The sequence below is a fragment of the Giraffa tippelskirchi genome, chromosome 10 (assembly GCF_054371585.1).
Source record: "Giraffa tippelskirchi isolate mGirTip1 chromosome 10, T2T-mGirTip1v1.2.pri, whole genome shotgun sequence".
In the NCBI taxonomy this organism is placed as follows: Eukaryota; Metazoa; Chordata; class Mammalia; order Artiodactyla; family Giraffidae; genus Giraffa; species Giraffa tippelskirchi.
Genome location: NC_137284.1, coordinates 23935975 through 23955198, shown reverse-complemented (window position 1 = coordinate 23955198; position 19224 = coordinate 23935975). Strand labels below are relative to the sequence as shown.

General features: G+C 47.7%; 1 protein-coding gene across 2 annotated transcripts in view; it reads right to left on the bottom strand.

Annotated features, from left to right (window-relative positions):
- SLC6A5 (solute carrier family 6 member 5) overlaps positions 1–19224 on the bottom strand; it is a 92706-nt gene that overhangs the window by 49911 nt on the left and 23571 nt on the right. The window contains exons 1-3 of one of the 2 annotated variants that reach the window (XM_081533743.1): positions 5931–6436; positions 4024–4563; positions 1403–1541 (exon numbers count right to left, since the gene is read on the bottom strand). The exons of the other annotated variant lie outside the window; for it this stretch is intronic. Coding sequence (XP_081389869.1) covers positions 1403–1541; positions 4024–4563; positions 5931–5933 — 682 coding nt within the window. The 5' untranslated portion in view covers positions 5934–6436. Of the gene's footprint in view, positions 1–1402; positions 1542–4023; positions 4564–5930; positions 6437–19224 lie in introns of those variants that run through there. 2 annotated transcript variants of the gene reach the window in all.

The window sequence follows — 19224 nt, the reverse complement described above, 5'->3', positions numbered from 1 at the left end:
ATGCAGCCGGAGTTTTTCTCAGATCGTGTTTTTTTCTCAGATCTTTGTATTTCTCAGATCGCGGGCGAGGAAAGCTCGGGCCCTTCTTGCTCGTCCAGCAGAGCGTCTGGCTGCAAAGCTGCCCTGCTCCCTGGACTGGAACTCCCTCCCTCACCCACCCTGACTGTCCGCCCCCTTTCCTGGCACTGGAAGCTTTATCACAGCACCCTGGTCTGGGGACTCCCTGCAGAGAACCGAGCGGAAACACAGCTGGGGTGGCTGTTCTGTGTGTGACCAGCATGCGTTCTGTTTCCAGAGCACCCCCTCCTTGATCCTAACCTCTCTGCATTCCTCATAAATACTTGTCAACAGTGTCCTAATTGGGAATTAGGGGGAGGGGTGTTAACATATTTTTCCGTTTTCATCATCAAGTGGCGCTGCACCTGTCCCTCCTCCCCGTACCTGGAGAGCTCACCCAGAGACCAAAAAACAAAGAAAGAAAGAAACAAAACCCAAACCCTTAAGCTGCCTAACCCGATGGGGCGAGGGGCGCATTTCTTATCTCCTTGGTCCAGTTGAGAAGCTGTGAAAGAGAAACCTAGGTGCAAATTCCTATTTGTAAAGGGGGCTTGGCTTAGCCCCACCCTGTGTTGCCAGGGCAAGCAAAGGGGACCCTGGATGTGCCGGGTCCCTCCTCGGTGGGTACAGGAGAGGCACAATGGATCCTAGAGGCCTGGCAGCTGGTATGTGCGTGACTGGCGCCCACTCCATTTTAGAAACGGTCTTCCTTCCACCCAGTGAGGACAAATGCAACGGAAACCGTTTTTGCTAAAGTCAAGATAAGCCCTGCTTGTGCCCAAGATGGCGTATCCGTGTGAGGGCTTCTACTGGATTCTCAAGAGCACAAGCCCCAGCCGCTCTGCGCGCCCACCTCCTGGGCTCACCTGCATCCTGTCCTCTGCAGACCCAAGTGCCCAGTAGGCTCAGATTTCCAGGTTACTATCTTACCACGTACTTAATGTCCAGGACGGCATAGCTCCTGGCTCTAAAACTGTTCACGTGCGAGGAGGGCATCGGGTACCGAAATAACTTGTGGGCTAAATTAGGATTTGAACTCGCCTGCATCAGTGTTCACCTGAATCAGGACCTCCCAAGTGGACAATGGGGCCTCGTGGGAACCCATCTCTCCCCTGAGCTCCATCTCCAGATAAAAGCCTCCTGGATCTAGTACCAGCCGGATATGGTAGCTCCTGCTCTCGGCTTCCCATGGATGCTTACAGGGGATGGAGCTGGAGTGTGAAGGGCCTGCCCTGAGCCTCCTCTCTCAGCCTGAGTCCCCAGATTCTGCGTCCCCTGTTCTGTGTCCCCCGCCAACCCACAAATGCCCGCCCCTGCCGCGGCAGAAAGAGCGGAAAAGCCATACCTCCCCCGTTCTGGAAGGCCAGGTAGGGAAACCTCCAGACATTGCCCAGCCCCACTGCGTACCCCACCATGGACAGGATGAAGTCCAGTTTGCTGGACCAGTTCCCTCGGGCCTTATTCTCATCCCCTTGCTCGTCCTCCTGGGGGCGGAAAAGCACATTGTCGGATCACAGCCCTAGGTAGGTCGGCAGGCAGGTCCCATTCCGCCCCTCCTCCACTCCCCCCTCAAAGCTGAGGGTCCTTCCCAGCAAGCAGGCCCCCACTTTTCACACGAGGATGCATCGGCAGGCAGGGCCCTGACCCCTCAACCCTGCACACTTTCAGCAGGCAGGCTCCCAATTCTGATGTGAAGATCCATCTTCAAGAGACTCTTGAACCCCCCTCTTTTCCCAAATCCCGCAGTCAAGTCACACCAGCAAGCAGCTTTCCCCAAACCTTGAACCTGTAGCTTGATTGCAAGCAGATCCCTTCATCCCCAACCCCTGAACAAGAGTTCCTTTGGCAAGCAGGCCCCAATATCATGCCTAGGGTCCCCAGCAAGCAGGTTCCTAAACATCCCCTATCTCCCAAAATTCCTCTATCTCCCAAAATTCCTCAACACACCCCTTTCTCTCTCTCTCTCTTTTTTCTGGAGTCCGTGCTAAGGCCAGAAAGAGAGCTGCAATGCTGAAGCCAGTCAGAGCCCCTGCATCACTCTCTCCAAAGCCTACAGGCAGAAGCTGCCTCTCAGCTCATTAAAGGGGTGCCTTTCAGCTCTAGGGAAAGGGAGATGGGAATGAGGGAGCTATAGGGGTGAAACAAGAGGGGGACGACAGAGAAACAGACATGGAAAGAGACAGGACATCAAAAACCTTGAGTTCTGGTCTACACTTTATCCTGCCCAGCTGGATAACCCCAGGCAAGCCACTGGCTCTCTCAGAGCTTCTGTGTCCCCATTTGCAAACTGAGGGGTTCAGAATCACTGTCCCCCGAGGCACCCTCCAGCTCCTGCAGTCTATGGCTTTGGGGGGCTCACCTCTCCAAGCCCACACTAAGATGCTCTCTTAGGGCAGTCCCTAGTTCTGGAATGCCCTACTGCAAAGCAGAAAGAAAAACTGCAAATAAACTCAGAAAGTGTTCTTGGACACAACACAAAGCTTCCAGGGACCTGAGCCTGGTTCTTCTCAGTCACCTCCTCCCTCCTCCATGACTCTCCACCTCCTATTCTAGCATTCTGGCCTGTCCACACTGTTCCACAGGCCATGGAGGAAAAAGAAGCAGCTGGCAAGATGGGGAGGAGGTCTGGGGGACAGAGGAGGAGGGGCAAGGGGGGTGGCAGAAAGATGAAAATCAGAAAGATGGGCAGAGCTGAAACTAGGTAAAGGCAGGGCTTGATCTACACTGACTGTCTTTAATATCCCCGCCACCCACCTCCCACACACATACCATCTCCAGCACCCTCCCCCTTCAATTCTTCCAGGGCTAGAAAGGGTGGGAGTTCCGGCTCCTTTTGCCGCAGTGCGGAGGTGAAGCAAGACACGTGAGACAAATGCTCTGCCTCCACCTGGGGTCACACTCTTGGGCCCCTGCAGTCAGAGGCAGTTAATGCACACAGTCAAACGCTCCAGAGGTGGACCCCAAGAGCAAGGGCGAGTGGGAAAGCGGCTATGTAAACCCTAGATCTTACACAGGGAGATGTTCTGGTTCAAGAGCCACCACCACCACCACCACTGGATACACAGGCTTAGTTAGCCCTTGAGCTAAGAGGAGAGGAGGCTGTGGAGAGGCACGCAGTGGGAAAGGAAGAGTTAAAGTCTATGAAACAGGATGGAGGGAAGAAATCAGAGAAGGAGGAGAGAGACTGGAGGGAGTGGGAGAAGACAAAAGCCCGTATGGGAGGGGGTCCACTAGCAACAGCTGCCTCCTCCCCCTCTCAGGACTGGGATTTGCTTTGTGGGTTTTTCATGCCTCTGGTTGAACCTAAAGGATCAAATGCACAGGTGAATCCAGGTTTGTAGGGCCTGAAGCTTATACAGTTGAGAGGAGTACTCTAAGAAAAATATATACACGAAATTAGGTACAGGTTTTGGAAAAGACAGGCTCTGAGGTTTAAACTTCAGTAGCGGCCTCATATAAACCACTTATCAAATGAGTTCTCACGATTATTGTAACTTGCAGTACAAAGCCCACAGGACTTAAACCATCATTCCTCCCCACCCTCACCCTGCCCAGGTTTTTCTCTGCATTTTCTTCTCCTTTTTAAATTAAGTTAAAAAAAGATCCAGTGGTTAGCAAGAGGGGGAGTCTTGTCTGCAGAAAGGGGTAAGAATCTAAACGCCTCAACTGGGTAATGAGTCTGCACCTGGATGGCCGCTACCACTGAGGCTGGGAAGGAGCAGATCGTGGCAGCTCCCGAGGTCGGTCTCGAGCCCTCTGGCAGGGTTGCGGCAGCCCTCCCGCCCCTGAACTAGCGACCCCCCAGCGCAGTGCGAGTTTCCAAAGCCCCAAAGCTGCCTCCCGCATCCATCACCTGGCGCTGCCAACCGGTCTCCCCATCAGCGCACGTGCACCCGCTTGGGCCTGGCTCGCCTCTCCCGCGGCTGGGGAGCAGGAGGCGGCGCGGCTCCAGCCCGACCTGCTTACCTGGGTGGCAGCGGTGGCCACGCTGCCCGGGAGCACGGACGTGATTCCATCCGTGCCCAGCACAACGGTGCTCTGGCTCATATTCACCCAGCCTACAGCCGGGGTATTGTTCCGCTCCAGGGTGCCCTTGCCCACACTCACATTCGCATCCCCCTCCAGGCCCCGCAGGGCCGGAATCTTACAAGGCAGCGCGTTGCCGGGCCCGGCTCCCCCTGAAGGAGGGGCGGCCTGCGCTCCGTGCGCCTCGCTCCAGTCCCGCAGAACCGCCGAGGCCGCGGGCGCCCGCGGGCTACTCAGTTTGCAAGCCCCCGCTCCTCCGGGCCGCTCGGCCTCGCAGGCTCGCGCGTCTGGGGCATGGAAAGTTTGTGCGCCGGTGGAAGCGGACCTGGGCACACGCGGCGGCGGCGCGGCGGTGGCCGCGGGAAGCTCCTGCTCCGGGCTCGTCCTGGGTGCGCACGGGCCATCGTGGTGGCCCGGGGGCACCGCCGCCTCCAGGCTGTTGGCTGGTTGTTTATTCATTTCCTTGGGAGCACTGCAGTCCTGCGAACACAACGTGAAGTTTGTGCAAAACAAGTCACAGCAGCCTTAAAAAATACCTGTATTCACATATAGAGATGTTCACAACTCAGATTCAGACATAAGATCCAGGGAACAAATTGGAATCTGGATTTTTTTTTTCCCCCTTCTCCAAGAAAAACTGTAATCAGTATTTCTCAATCTGTCTGTCTCACAGATAACTAGCTAATATTCTCCTCCCTGATAGAAGGTGAACTAAAAAAACATGCAGACGTGTTTTTTGGAAGGGGGGAGAAGAGGGGGGTGGAAATAGCCCTACAGCCATGAGCTCCTCGCCTTCTTTGGATTTCACATCACGGCTTTGGGTGCCCACGGTCCCCATCACCATTGTAGAAAGATTCTTTAATTTTCCGCCCCATTTCCTTTGTCATTCAACAATGCACGTTTGCTGCTTTTTTTTTTTTTTAAAATAAGCGATAGACAAGCTGTGGCCACAAAAGCTGATGCCCTGGCACCTGCAAGTGTTTGAGGCCAAATCCGTTGTGTGAATCCCAGCGATCCAAAAACTACCCACACCTTCCAGGTAGTAAAGGCAAGGATAAGGAAAACGACCAGACAGTAACAACAACCCCGCAAGAACAACAATAAACCAGATTTAAAACACAAGACAGCCACCAGGTTTATCTCACACAGCCTACATTCGCTTCCAGATTCGTAGATATGCAAAAGAACCTGAGAAGATTTTTGGTCCTCCTCACTCCCCAAGAATAGCTATTCACAAGAGTTTAATATCCATGCCCCTATACTGGCTTAGGAACTAAAACTCAAGACTACTAATTTTCACTTGCTTTCTCCCAATTGAGAATGAAAATAACTGCCAGCGATGTTTTTTTTTTTTCATCCAATTTCTCTCTTCATATTATCTTTCAGGGCTTTGTAAATATTAGTACCAACAATTGCTATTATACTGTAAGAATAATCACATTACCTTCACCTCAAGCACACCTCTCGTCTAACATTCTTGCACAAATGCACAGGTCAGAACTCTTTAATTTGCACCAAATTAAGTATCTCAGCTCCAGCCAGCATTCTTATCTCAATAGCCTCTAGTACTCGGTGGCTCTCTTCAGTACTGGCACCTGGCTTTTCAGCACCAAGGACAGTTCCCAGAATAGCGGGATTGGAAGACACCTCCAACCTCTTAGCTCCAGAGCCTCAGAAACCTCTTTCCCACCCCCAGGTGATGCTCACAAGTACAGTGTACCTATGGTTGTCTTCCCTTTGCCTTTCAGAATACATAGAACATTTCACAAAGAAATATCCAAAACGAATCTGCCCTTTCTACCCTCGCAGCCCCCTCTCCTCTTAAAAGAACAAAAGCAAACACTCACCATGTCTGAAACGGGCAACAGATTCAACGAGTAGAGAGTGAGACCAGCTATCGACAAGACTGGGTCTGGCTCCAGCAAGAGAGGCGCTTTCTATATCTCCTTGGGAAAGGCCGGGTTTGCGTCAGTGCAAAGCAAGGTGCCCTTCGTTTGACATTTTCTTGATAATACAAGTTTGATAAATCATTACCCCCTTGGATTCGAGTTTTAAAGGGACATCAGCTGAGAGTACGCTGGCCAGTTGTCACTCAGGCAGGAGGGGGCTGCGTGTTCAGCGTGACTCATGTGGGTCTGATTACTAAACCGAAGCTGGCGGGAGGGGATGACAGAAGTTTTCCTCCTCCTAATTAAGGGAAACATGGGAGGGACACGTCCCACTGCACCCAAGCCGAGGCGCAGCCGCCAATGGATCGGATTGGGCTGCCGAGGTGGGCGTAGGGGAAGGAGTTAAATCACTGTCGTGCTTCCTTCTTTCTCCTCGGCTAGATACCCTTGCCACCTCTCCAAACCTGCAGGAAGAGGATTCCGCAGTATTACTCTAAAGAGATCGAGGGTCTGCACGAAGCACCACAGCCCTGCAATGGCTGTGCACAGGGGCCTTGCATTTAAAAGGCTGAACAAACCTTGCCTGTACCTGACTTCAGATTCCCAGAGCCCAACCTCCTTGTCAACCAGTGTTGGGGGGATCCTTAAAAAACAGGTCTTCGCTTAAAAAATTGAGGTTTAGTGTTTGCATTTCTACGTTATCTTCATGAACACAATGAAGAGACATACCTAAGTAAAATTAGGATTATTCTCATTGCATGTTTTAAGCTCCTCTGACAATATTATAGAGAAATAAAAAAGAAATTATTTCCAACACTGATCTGGTCCTTAGGTCACTTTCAAAGTCAAAGGAACTCCATTCTTTCTTTCTGTCCCTGTTGATAAAAATCCACCACAGCCAGGGAATGACGCACAAGGTGTAACAGACCCTCCAAATCACCATCCAAGGCAGCTGGGCGGCAGGGCTGGCCCTCCGGGTGCCCGCAGAGGACGTTCTACCGCACTGAGGCTAGGGTGGAGGTGGCCGCGGTGAGAAAAAAAGATGGGCTTTCCTGCTGGTACAAAGCAATGACTGCAATCATAAGAAAGGGAAGACACCTTTACAAAGGGGGTAGTTTGGAGACTGGCAGGGGGATCGTAGCAAACGCCCCCCCCCTCCGCCGAGCCGGTTCAGGGAATTCCAGGCCTCGGAAATGGGGAGCAAAGCACTCTGTCCCGTCTCTGCCGCCCGCAGCCGTGCCCACTGCCTCGGGGTCGGCGGCGTCGCACTCGACTGGGCTGTCCCTGCGCGGCGTGAGGACAATGCTGTGGCGCCCGCGGGCGAGGCTGCGGCGGCAGATTGCGGTGGGCGCCCAGGGCATTCCTGCCGGGTCCCTCCCGCCTCCTTCCGAGCCGCACCATTGCACACGGATGCCTCAGCTCCCTGGCTCTGCCCCTCCAAGAGCAGCCGGCTAGGGACCTACGGTCTGCATGATGATGGACTGGGGACAGGTTCCCTGAAGTGCCATTCCTCCCCCAGTATCCTGGGGAGGGGGGCGGGGAGGCTTCAGGCCTCTTTCTATTGTAGCTTTGATTGAACATTTATTAAGCTCTCAACATTGAACAATCGTGCAAGGGCTTTCCATGAATGGGCTTTTCTATTTAGCTTTAAAAACAGTTTTTGAGAAACTCCCAGTTTGAAAGCGGGAGACGGAGGCTCAGAAAGTCACCTTCGAATCCTGGAGAATCTTCCCAACCCTCCCACAAGGCCGTCTGGGGGCCGATATCGCCTTCCAGGAGGACGGCTCTGAGGGAAACCCAGCTAGGGGGCAAAGAGGGAAAGAAGACAGGTGGAGTGGGACCGTGGTGGGCTCTTGCTGCAGGAAGGTGAGAGGGGCAGGTAAGGCCAGGAATCCCACATAGGGCTCTTGCTTCGACCCTGGCGGGATCTTGGAAACACCTTGGACTCCGGGAGCCACGGGGAAATCCAGGGGGCTCTGCCCGGCGCTTCTTCCCGAACAATCCTCAAAGAGTCAAAGTAGGATTCGAGAACTGTAAAGGGGCAGGCCTGGCAGCCCGGGATTTCTGCGCCAGGATGCGTACTCTTAGATCCGGGTAGGCCTCGCTCTCCCGGCCCTGGGCTGACTTCCAAAAGACAGTCACGACTTCGAAGTCAGTTTTCGCAATTTGCATTCGAGCCGCCCCCGCCAAGTGCCAGGTGCCTGCGCACCGACGCTCGGGGCGCACAGACGTCCCGGCCCGGGCGAGAGAAAGGAAAGTGCGCAGAAGCGGCGGCGTACTGCGGTCCGGCCGTCCGGAGCCCTGGCTCAGCCCCCCACCCCCGAGTCTGACGTTTCCCCCGCAGGCCCTCCCCGGCCAAGTACGCACTCGGTTACCCGCGTGGGGCCCGACGTGCGTCAGGCTCTTTGGAGGTGGTTGAAGCGGAGGCTGCAAGGCGTTAGCCGAGGCGCTGCTTTGGCTTCCCACCTCCTCCCCTTCCAGTGGCTAGATCCTGCAGAGGAGGGGCCGCGTAGAGAGAGGAGGGGGAGTGCGGAGCGGGGAGACCTAGATGGGTCGCTCTGAAGTCGACTCGGGTGTGGAGTGGCGGGCATCTGCCTAGCAGCAGGGCAGGGGTGCGGAGCTGGGGAGAGCGCGGGGCGGGCAGCGCCGAGGAGGGAGCCGCAGTATTAAAATACAAGAAGGCTCCGGTCCTGCCATTGCGGGCCTCCATCCCCCGCCCTCTGCCGCCGCCTGTTTGGAGTGATAATCGGGCTCTGAGCACCGCCGCCGAGCAGGCCGTAAATCCGCATCCATCACCGCGCAGCCATTCGGTCGGAATTAGCCAGTCACTATGGCCTTAATTACTTTGTCAAAGATGAAAAATAGTAATTGATTTTGCCCTCGATCGCTCTGCTCCCCCTCCTCCTCTTGCAGTTAAGCAAATAAATAGCAATTTTTGAAAACTCGTGTCTACCCAGCGGAATGTGGAGGGGGGAGGGGGGAGAATTTAGTAAAAAAAGAGGCCATCCAGTGGCAGCCCTGACGCCAGCGCTTGTATCAAGTCGCAGGGGGGCAAACTGGGACCCAGGCAGGAGAGGACTTGGAGCGCAGCCTTTCCCATTCAAGATGCTGCCCTCAACCGCGCTAGAGGAGGAAAGAAAAGGGAGAGGAAACGGCGTTTAACAAGCACGGGCTCTGGTGTTAGCCTGGCGCTTGCGGTGCCAGCTTCCTCGCGTCCGCAGGGCAGCAGGTGACAAACAGCTGCCCGGCCCGTTTGACAGAATGGCAAAGAAACTTGCCTAAGGTCAGAGCACAGAGCCAGAATTTGAGCCCACGTCAGTGCTGACTCTGGCCCATTGTCTGTATCTATGTTCAGACGATTTTGCTATGAGCCACAAACACCTAAAACTTATATAGATGACAGGTGCATGGGCTCAATGTGGGTTTCAGGTGACAGTGACAGAACAGTGGGAAAGCCAGGCGGTATTTTTTGTCCCTCTTGTCTGTTACCGCCTGGTTCTACTGGAGTGTTGTTCTGTGTTAAGAATGTGGGCTCTGCCAGACACACTACACCACCTCCTGGCTCTGTGACCTTGGGGAGAAATTCTCAATCTGTAAAATGAGGATAATAAGAATATGTATTAACCTCCCTAAGGGTTGTTTGTGGAGTAAATGAAAGTATGCCTGTGAAGTACCTACACTGAGGCTGGCTGCCTGGTATTCTTTCAATAAGCAATGGTTATTTTCCAGACTGCAAGAATTATCTGTTTGAAGCCCCTTAGATTTAGCAAATAAATCTTTGTTTGAAGCCCCTTCAGTTCAGTTTAGTCGCTCAGTCGTGTCCGACTCTTTGCAACCCCATGAACTGCAGCACGCCAGGCCTCCCTGTCCATCACCAACTCCCTGAGTCCACCCAAACCCACGTCCATCCAGTCGGTGATGCCATCCAGCCATCTCATCCTCTGTCGTCCCCTTCTCCTCCTGCCCTCAATCCTTCCCAGCATTAGGGTCTTTTCCAATGAGTCGGCTCTTCGCATCAGGTGGCCAAAGTATTGGAGTTTCAGCTTCAACATCAGTCCTTCCAATGAATACCCAGGACTGATGCCCCTTAGATTTAGCAAATAAATCCAGTTCTTTCTCCCTGGTCCAGAAGATTCACTGTTGGTAGACATGTACAGAATAGAAAGCCTAATAAAGTAGATAATCACTGTGCAACACTTTGCCTCCTCAGTCAGTGATGTGGTCACGTGATAATCAAGTATTTACCTCATTAAAAAACAATTGAGAGCACCCTGAAAAAGTACTCAAACACAGAGCCTGCTCAGAGTGTGTCCTGTTTAGGTGAAGGTACATCTCAACATATTCAGCAGAACCTTAGATCTCTGTAATCAGCTTCACTGTCCAGTTCTCCTTTGAACCTTGGGTCTAAGGGAGACACTAACTAATCAGGGCATGCCTCCCTCACCATAGCATTTCAGAGGAGTCTGTAAATAACTAGTCTGTGTGTAAAATGTAGGTCCAAAATATCGAGACTCAGACAGGCAGGACGCTTGTTCCTGAGTCAGCAATAGTGGTCATTTTCAGTTCACTGCAGCGAAACACAGGACAGTGGGCACAGGCGCAGAAGCAGAGAAGTTTAAAACAAGATGCAGAGGATGTTCAAGGTCATCTATAGTCCCATCTGTCAGCTTTACAGTGAGGAAACAGAGGTCCAGGGAGGAGAAGTGAGTGTTCAAGGTCACTTGCAAATTAAGAAACAAAGTCTAGCATCATCTCTTTTTTTTTAAAGGATAAAAAAAAAAAAATCCACATTAGATCAATAGTATGTCTAAAGCATGAAATGATTTTGTAGCCTTGAAAAGAATGGTTTAGAGCCGTACAGTTGGTTTGGACAGATTCTCATGAGGTATTAAATAAGAATGGCAGATGCACTAAAGTGTGTATATCATTCCTGTGTGTGTGTGTGTGTGTATGTCTGTCTGCCAGTAAAATGTGGAAGCACATACACTAGGTAGTACCTAGGATTACTGGTGGGCAGTGTGGGCATTGACGTAAACAGAGAGGAGAGGGAAAGGTTTCTTCCTTTTTTTAAAGGAAGAAAGGAAAAGACTATACTTTGAAAAAAATGGTTTTAATGATCATATGTATAAATTTATGTAAAAATGTATATAAACAATTTTTAAAAGAAAAAATTCAGTACTAAAATCTACTGCTTGAATATTCATCAGGCTACTTACATTAGGAACTATTAAGCCTACATCTATTTGACTGTCCTTTCTCTGAGGAGTAGAACTCAGAAAAATGAATTCAGTTAATTAAGGATCTCAGCTACCGATATTTGGCTAATTCTCCTTCCTAAAGTCCTGCTGTTTGTCTCCTAGCTCTGCTGGGCCGAAACCAAGGTCTAATCAAAACCTTTAGGGGACATAGTTTTGGAAAATACGATGATTTTCTGCTCACCTACCCCCGTTCTTGCAATGTCCATTAAGCTATAAGATAATTTAAACTCAAACAACACTAAACTGAAATTTTCTGATTTCTTATTCCATAATGACATTGATATTTTTCTGAACAACAACATATTCACCTCTTTCCCCTGCCTCCCAACCCCCCCCCCAGCCTTTTTTAAATCATTCTTTTGGTAGACCTGCTTTGTGAAAAGTATGAAAGTGTTAGTCACTCAGCCATGTCCAACTCTATTTGATCCCATGCACTGTAGCCCACCAGGCTCCATTGTCCATGGGATTTCCCAGGAAAGAATACTGGAATGGGTAGCCATCCCGTTCTCCAGGGGATCTTCCCGATCCAGGGATCAAACCTGGGTCTGCCACATTGCAGGCAGATACTTGACCTTCTGAGCCACCAGGGAAGCCCTAAGACCTACTTTAATGGTTGCATATGTTTGGAATAACTACTTAGTAATCAATTTCCAAGTTTAAGTCTTCTGTGTTTATTCTGCTTTAAGTTCCCAAACCCAAAGTTGGGGAAACCAGTTTTGAAAGAGAGATCCGGTCTCAAATATATTCACTATTAGAAAAAGAAATTTTCTAATATATGGGGTGGGCTTCTTTGGTGGCTCAGACAGTAAAGAATCTGCCTGCAATGTGGGAGACTCAGGTTCAATTCCTGGGTCAGAAGATCTCCTACAGAAGGAAATGGAAACCCACTCTAGTATTCTTGCGTGGAGAATTCCATGGACAGAGGAGTCTGGTGGGCTACAGTCCATGGGTCGCAAAGAGTCAAACATGACAGCGACTAACACTTCACTTCAATGCATGGGGTACAAGAGAAATGACATTTGCTGGGAGCCAGCCCACGAGATCCCACCCATGAGAGTCATGGGAAAGAGGAATGATTGAGCACGGCTTCTCAGGCCTCAGGGATTCTCAGAAGGCTGCCTCAGCGCTCACCTTAAAGTATCTGTCTTTCTGATGTTTACTATAAAAAACCTCTTCTTATTTTCTATGACTTAGGCAAAAGGCCTTTCCCGATTTCCTTCTAAAATAGATCATTCTGAAACCTCAAATCAACAAGGCCCCTGAACGGTAGCACCCTAAATAAAATTATCTGGGATATAGAGTATGCTGATCTAAATTCCTTTTGCTAACATATTGGTTTGTTTAATAAATGTACCTGTGCCTTTGGAGCTAATGTGCATGACTGTTCCTTAATAATAAAACAGCTTTGAGAGCCTCCACACAGAAAGCCCCTATGGGCACAAAACCCTTCGCAGGAAAAAAGGCTTGTTGGGAAATATAGGAAATGTTGCTTTGTGAAACTGTTGCTTAGTCTATATTTACTCGCTATGTTTTTACTCTTAACGTATTTAGCCTATATAATAAAAGCATAATAGATGAAGATTTATATAAATAGAAGGTTAGCTGTAATACAAATAGTGAGACAATTGTTGATTTGACTGAAGATTCTTACTTAGAGCTGACCTTCAGCTTGCTGTTCTATGACTTTATGGGACCACATTCTTTTCTGTTAAGCTCAAGGAAATTACCGAAAACAGGTTTTGCCTTGAAACTTTCTATTGATGGATTCTTTCCTGCTGTGCCTGATACAAAAGTGTTCTGACTGATCAACCCTTATCAATAGGAGAGTCACAAGATGTTAGCAGGCCCCCAGGGCAGAAGATGCTGTAAACAAAATGAACTAAGATATGCAAACACTGCTGACCCATTATACTGATTTGATATGACTCTATACATTTGTTTCTATGTACCACTAAAAACATAAAAGCTGTCTTAAAAAACAATAAAGGCGGGAGACACTGGAAACACCGAGACTCGCTGTGTCTTCTCATTCACATGGCCGACGCCGTCCATCCTGAGGGAACCCCTGGACCAGCTGGAGCAGGACTCCGGCAGACATTTTATTAAATGTTAGTAAAGAAGAGTCTTTTTTCTTTCTTTCTTGAATGTCCCTATTTCCCCTGGCCTTCTGTTGCTGTCCTAATTAGTGGCAATGGTGGGGGGTGGGGGGAAGGGGAGGTGAGATTGGAGTTCAATGTCATGCAAACCTAGCAGGAATTCCCACAAGTAGAGCAGAACAGATGTTGGGAAGCTTTACTGTATAGGCAGTTGATGGAGTTAACTCAAGGCTATTGAGTCAAATCTGAGCAAGGTTCAGAAAGACACAATGGTGAGGACAGTGGCCCAGAAAGTGGGACATTGAAAATTCAAGGTCTTTTACACCAGTGGGAGCTGCCAGGCAGCATAGATAGGTTTCTGAAACTTAGATTTTGTCATTTGGTAGTGTACTTGTAAATTGGGCCTAGGGGACATGGACATTGGCACTGAATTTGGTTCTATTGGTTATAGTAATCTACAGCATTTGATATGGTATGAGATCATATCGAACAATGGCCTGGAAGAGTTCAGCTCAGTCTTTGTCTGTCTTTGATAGACAACTCGGAGTTTGTTAATCATGATGGTAGTTGTCCCCTGGGATGTCACCATTAGGGCTTGAAAATGATCCATGATATGTTTAAAAATAAACTCGTGGAGTCTGAATTCCACTAAAGAATGTTTCTATGTTCTATTTAAGCCTATTTCTGGGTGGAGTTAACATGATATGCTCAGTCGTGTCAGACTCTTTGCGACCCCATGGACTGTAGCCTAGCTGGCTCCTCTGTCCATCCATGGGATTTTCCAGGCAAGAGTACCGGAGTCGGTTGCCATTTCTTTCCCCAATGGTGAAAATAGGGCTTTAGAATTGGACAAGTCAGGAGTTTGAATCCAAGTTAAGCTACTTACTAGCTATGTGTTCTTGGGCAGTAACTTATTCTTCAAGCCTTGCTTTCCTGTTTAGTAAAATGTAGTAATTAAATGAGATTAAGCACATGAAAGCTTCTAGTACAGTGCTTGGCACAGAGTAAGAGCTCTTCCTACCTGAGATTGTGGGTTTTGATTGTCACTATTCCCCAAGAGATGTCACAAAAAGACTCCTTCCTCTAGAGCTTAATGTTACTGGATTTTTTTGGCCAAATTGTATTCTCCCCATCCTTCTTAAGGGGACATGAGCTTTTTCTGGTGTCCTTTTCTGTTTTGCTTTGGACATTTCCATCATTTCAGAACATTCTATTAGACAGTGCTGTTCCAAATTGTAAAACTTTCCAAGGCAGAAGAGCTTGATTTTTTCAGAGCCTCTATACTTCTACTTGTACTGACATAGAGTAGGCCCTTAATATTTTCGAATGAGTGACTTAAAAATCACAGGATAGTTCTTGATTTCTTTTTTTTTAATTAGTTTATTTATCTATTTTTTTAACTTTACAATATTGTATTTGTTTTGCCATACATTGACATGAATCCACCATGGGTGTACATGTTTTCCCCTTCCAGAACCCCCCTCCCATCTCCTTCCCCATCCCATCCCTCTGGGTCATCCCAGTGCACCAGCCCCGAGCACCCTGTATCATGCGTCGGATAAATAGAACAGTATTATGGACTCTATGGGAGAGGGCGAGGGCGGGAGGATATGGGAGAATGGCATTGAAGCATGTAAATTATCATACGTGAAACGAATCGCCAGTCCAAGCTCTTGATTTCTTATGTCACCTTACTGCGTTCTCTAAATCATATTATTTTACCTTTCTGCTTTTTCATTTTGTTTTTCTGATTGTAAAGATAACACAGGCTCATTACAGAAAATCTGGAAAAACCAAAAGAAGAACATAAAAGTATATATTCCCAACACCCCAAAATATAGCCTATTAATATTTTGGTATAGGGCCTTCTAGACTTTCATATTATAAAGTTTTTGTTTTCAGAAAATTGAGATCATGCTGTTCATGACAAATAGGTGGAGAAAAAATGGAAACAGTGACAGACTTTATTTTGGGGGGCTCCAAAATCACTGTGGATGGTGACTGCAGCCATGAAATTAAAAGATGCTTACTCCTTGGGAGAAAAGCTATGACAAACCTAGAGAGTGTATTAAAAAAGCAGAGACAGAATTTTGCAACTAAGGTTGGTCCACATAGTCAAAACTATGGTTTTTCCAGTAGTCATGTATGGATGTGAGAACTGGACCATAAAGAAGGCTGAGCGCCAAGGAATTGATGCTTTCGAACTGGTGTTGGAGAAGACTCTCTTGAGTGTCCCTTGGACTGCAAGGAGATCAAACCAGTCAGTCCCAAAGGAAATCAACCCTGAATACTGACTGGAAGGACAGATGCTGAAACTCCAATACTTCGGCCACCTGATTCAAAGAACTGACTCACTGGAAAAGACCCAGATGCTGGGAGAGATTGAGGGCAGGAGGAGAAGGGGGAGACAGAGGATGAGATGTTAGGATGGCATCACTGAGTCAACAGACATGAGTTTGTACAAACTCTGGCAGATGGTGAAGGACAGGGAAGCCTGGCATGCTACAGTCCATGGGGTCGCAAAGAGTCAGACACAACTTAGCAACTGAACAACCATCTGCCTTTTCTTTCACTCATATTGTAGATTTAGCTCTGCCCCATTGCCATGAAATCTACATTATTTTTAATTGCTGCACAGATTTTCATGATATGAATACACTACAATTTAATATGTAATTATTGTACATTTGAATTTTTTCCAATATTTATTATAAATACTACTGCATCACATATCTATCTATATATCTTTGCTCACAACTCTAATCTGGATTCTTAGTGCAGATTTCTAAATATGAAATTACAGTTTAGAGGAATTACACATTTTTGAGAACTGAAACCATCTTATTTGGACCAGATTTGTTACATTGATGTTTGTCTCAAGATACAGACATGGAGCTGTGTATGAAAATGTAACTGTGTTCTGAGCAGAGGGTGACAATGCTCTGCGTTTTTCTCCATTCCTCTTCCCAGCAATACCCAGCAATCTGTGAACACTTCTGGCTATAAAAAAGCCATGGGAACATAAAACCTTAGCATGTTTCTGTAAAGACTAAACCAGCTTTCTCTTTAGCATAAAGGAATTTTTAAACAGAAAGAATATTACTTGGTAAATACAAATATTTGTAATTATCAGTATGCACAATATCCAAATTTTATTAATATAACTATTAGGACCAAACAAATAAGCCCATCTGTTTACACAGGATTTATAATGACTAAATAGTTGTGAGAAATAACACAAACATTGTTAAAACGTGCAGGATCTGTGAATGCTTGCTCTGCAGAGGAAATGCCTGGTTCAGGGCTCTCCCTGGTTTCTGCAGATTACATGGATGATGATATGGTTTTCCAAGTCATTAACTAGGGCACAGCTTTGGGGCCAAATGAGAGGCAACATCCAAATCATTCTAAGAGTTGGGGTGATTGGTGGAGCTGACAAAGTAAACACCCTCTGTCATTCAGCACTGTGGGAGCATTTGGGGAGTGTGATTGCCTGTGAAGACTCATGGTTCAGTGAGTCCATTGTTTCACAAAGGCCTGGTTTTACAGATACTAAGAGAAGAGGGTGAACTCTGCCCCCACATGGGCTATTTAGGTAACATTGTTAAAGACATTTCCATTGGGTTTTTTTTTTTTTTTCCTCCTTAGAACTTTATTCTGCCTTTTTTTTTGGCATACCACACAACTTGCAGGATATCAGTTCCCCAACCAGGGACTGAACCTGGACCATGGCAGTGAAAGTGTTGAATCCTAACCACTAGACCACCAAAGAGCTCCTCTATTCTGCCCACTTTTTTTTTTTTTTTTTTTTGCAACAAAAAGCTTTTGTGTATTGCATTAGAGAAAAATATAAGCAAAAAGAAGAAAATAAACATCACCCCACCAGGACTCTTTCGCTTACAAGAGACAGAAACTCAATTCAGAACTAGTTGAAACTCAAGGTAATAAAGTAATGTAATGTCTAGGTCAAGGTCAGAGTGGAGTTGACCTCAGGGTGGGCTGAATCCCAGGATGCTCACAGCATGAGGGTTCTCCCTCTGAGTCTTGGACTCTGTTGGTCCATCTGTCACATGTTTTCAGACTCTCACATTGCAGAAGTCATGCCACCAGAATTCTAGATTTCATGCTCATGGATTATCATCCAAGGGGAAAAAGATAGCTACATCTGTACCTCAGTTTGGGAAGTTTCGAGAAAAGACCCTAATAGGTTAGATCTTGAGACAAGGCTTTTGATGCAGGTAGAGTATTTGGGAAATGGTACAAAGGAGCACAGATGAGGGAGTAAGGAAAGTTCACCAGATGTGAGAAGAGTCAACAGGGTGCTAAAGAGTGAGTTACCACTGTGGGCAACTGGAGTGCAGGTCTGGTGGGTCCCTCAGAGGCACCGTGTGGAACGTAGGTCAGAATTCTCTCACCAGGGGACAGGGAAGCCAGGAGGTGATTTGTCCACAGCCTCTCATCCCTAATTGGCTGAGGATGGTCCCTGGGTGTGTTAATCCCCAGCATTTGTGAAGACTCTGCACTTGGGATGAGCCAAGTTTCTATAGCATTGGAAAAAAGTCTCAGATAGTGAAACAAGAGAGACATGGGTGTCGGAGGTGGGAAGCGGTCAGTATCCTGGAACTGCCCAGCACTGCTGCAGGTGAACTCAGAGAAGGGTCAGAGCAGTGTGGGTGGGATATCAACAGCACGTTAGTTTGTTGCCCATTGAGACCAGTCACTGATTGGCCCAGGCTTGGTTACATGTCTATTTCTTGGGTACAGTGAGGCAGAATGCTGTGAATGGAAGCTCCATCCTGACCTCATGGAGGGGGAAGAAATTTCCCACCCAAAAAAGGAGGATAGTCAATTACAGTTATCAATATAAGTGCAGGAGAGATGATAGACATCATTATAATTATAGAAGATATTCAGTTCCAAATTTGAATTCTATTATAGGATTATAGCCATTGAATGTTTTAGTAAATATCCTTCTAGATTGTATCTATTTATGCATTTTTCTTTCTAAACTGGCAACATGTCATCTATGTATCCTTTCACTTTTTCTTAATAGGATGGAATCTCTTCAATATATAGTGAACCCTTTTCTCTATATAGGTGACTTCCCTGGTGGCTCAGAGGTTAAAGCGTCTGCCTCCAATGTGGGAGATGTGGGTTTGATCCCGGGTCAGGAAGATCCCCTGAAGAAGGAAATGGCAACCCACTCCAGTACTCTTGACTGGAAAATTCCATGGATGGAGGAGCCTGGTAAGCTATAGTCCATTGAATCGCAAAGAGTCACATATGACTGAACAACTTCACTTCTCAAAGGCTAAACAAAATGGCAGCTCTTAATATTATCATCTGTAATATAAGGACCTTCACTCCTTACTGATAGCATTGTTCTAACGCTTGAATTAGGTCATTCAAATAATATACCCAGGAGAGAGCTAGAGACATAGTGGGTCTTAATTAATGATAATGTGTTGCTACGATCCCTTGATCTTACTTTAAGGCAGACTTTCCTGCCAGGAAAAGATTTTGGGCACCATAGCAATCAAAGGAGTTGCTGTTCAGTTGCTAAGTTGTGTCCGACTCTTTGTAACCCCATAGACTGCAGCATGCCAGGCTTCCCTGTCCTTCCCTATCTCCTGAGCATTTGCTCAGACTCATGTCCATTGAGCTGATAATGCCATCCAACCATATCATCCTCTGTCATGTTCTTCTCCTCCTGTCCTCAGTCTTTCTCAGCATCAGGGTCTCTTCAAATGAGTAAATTCTTCGCATCAGGTGGCCAAAGTTTTAGAGCTTCAGCTTCTAATTAGAGCTTCAGCATCAGTCTTTCCAATGAATATTCGGATTGATTTCCTTTAGGATAGACTGGTTTGACCTCTCCTCCAAGAGACTCTCAAGAGTCTT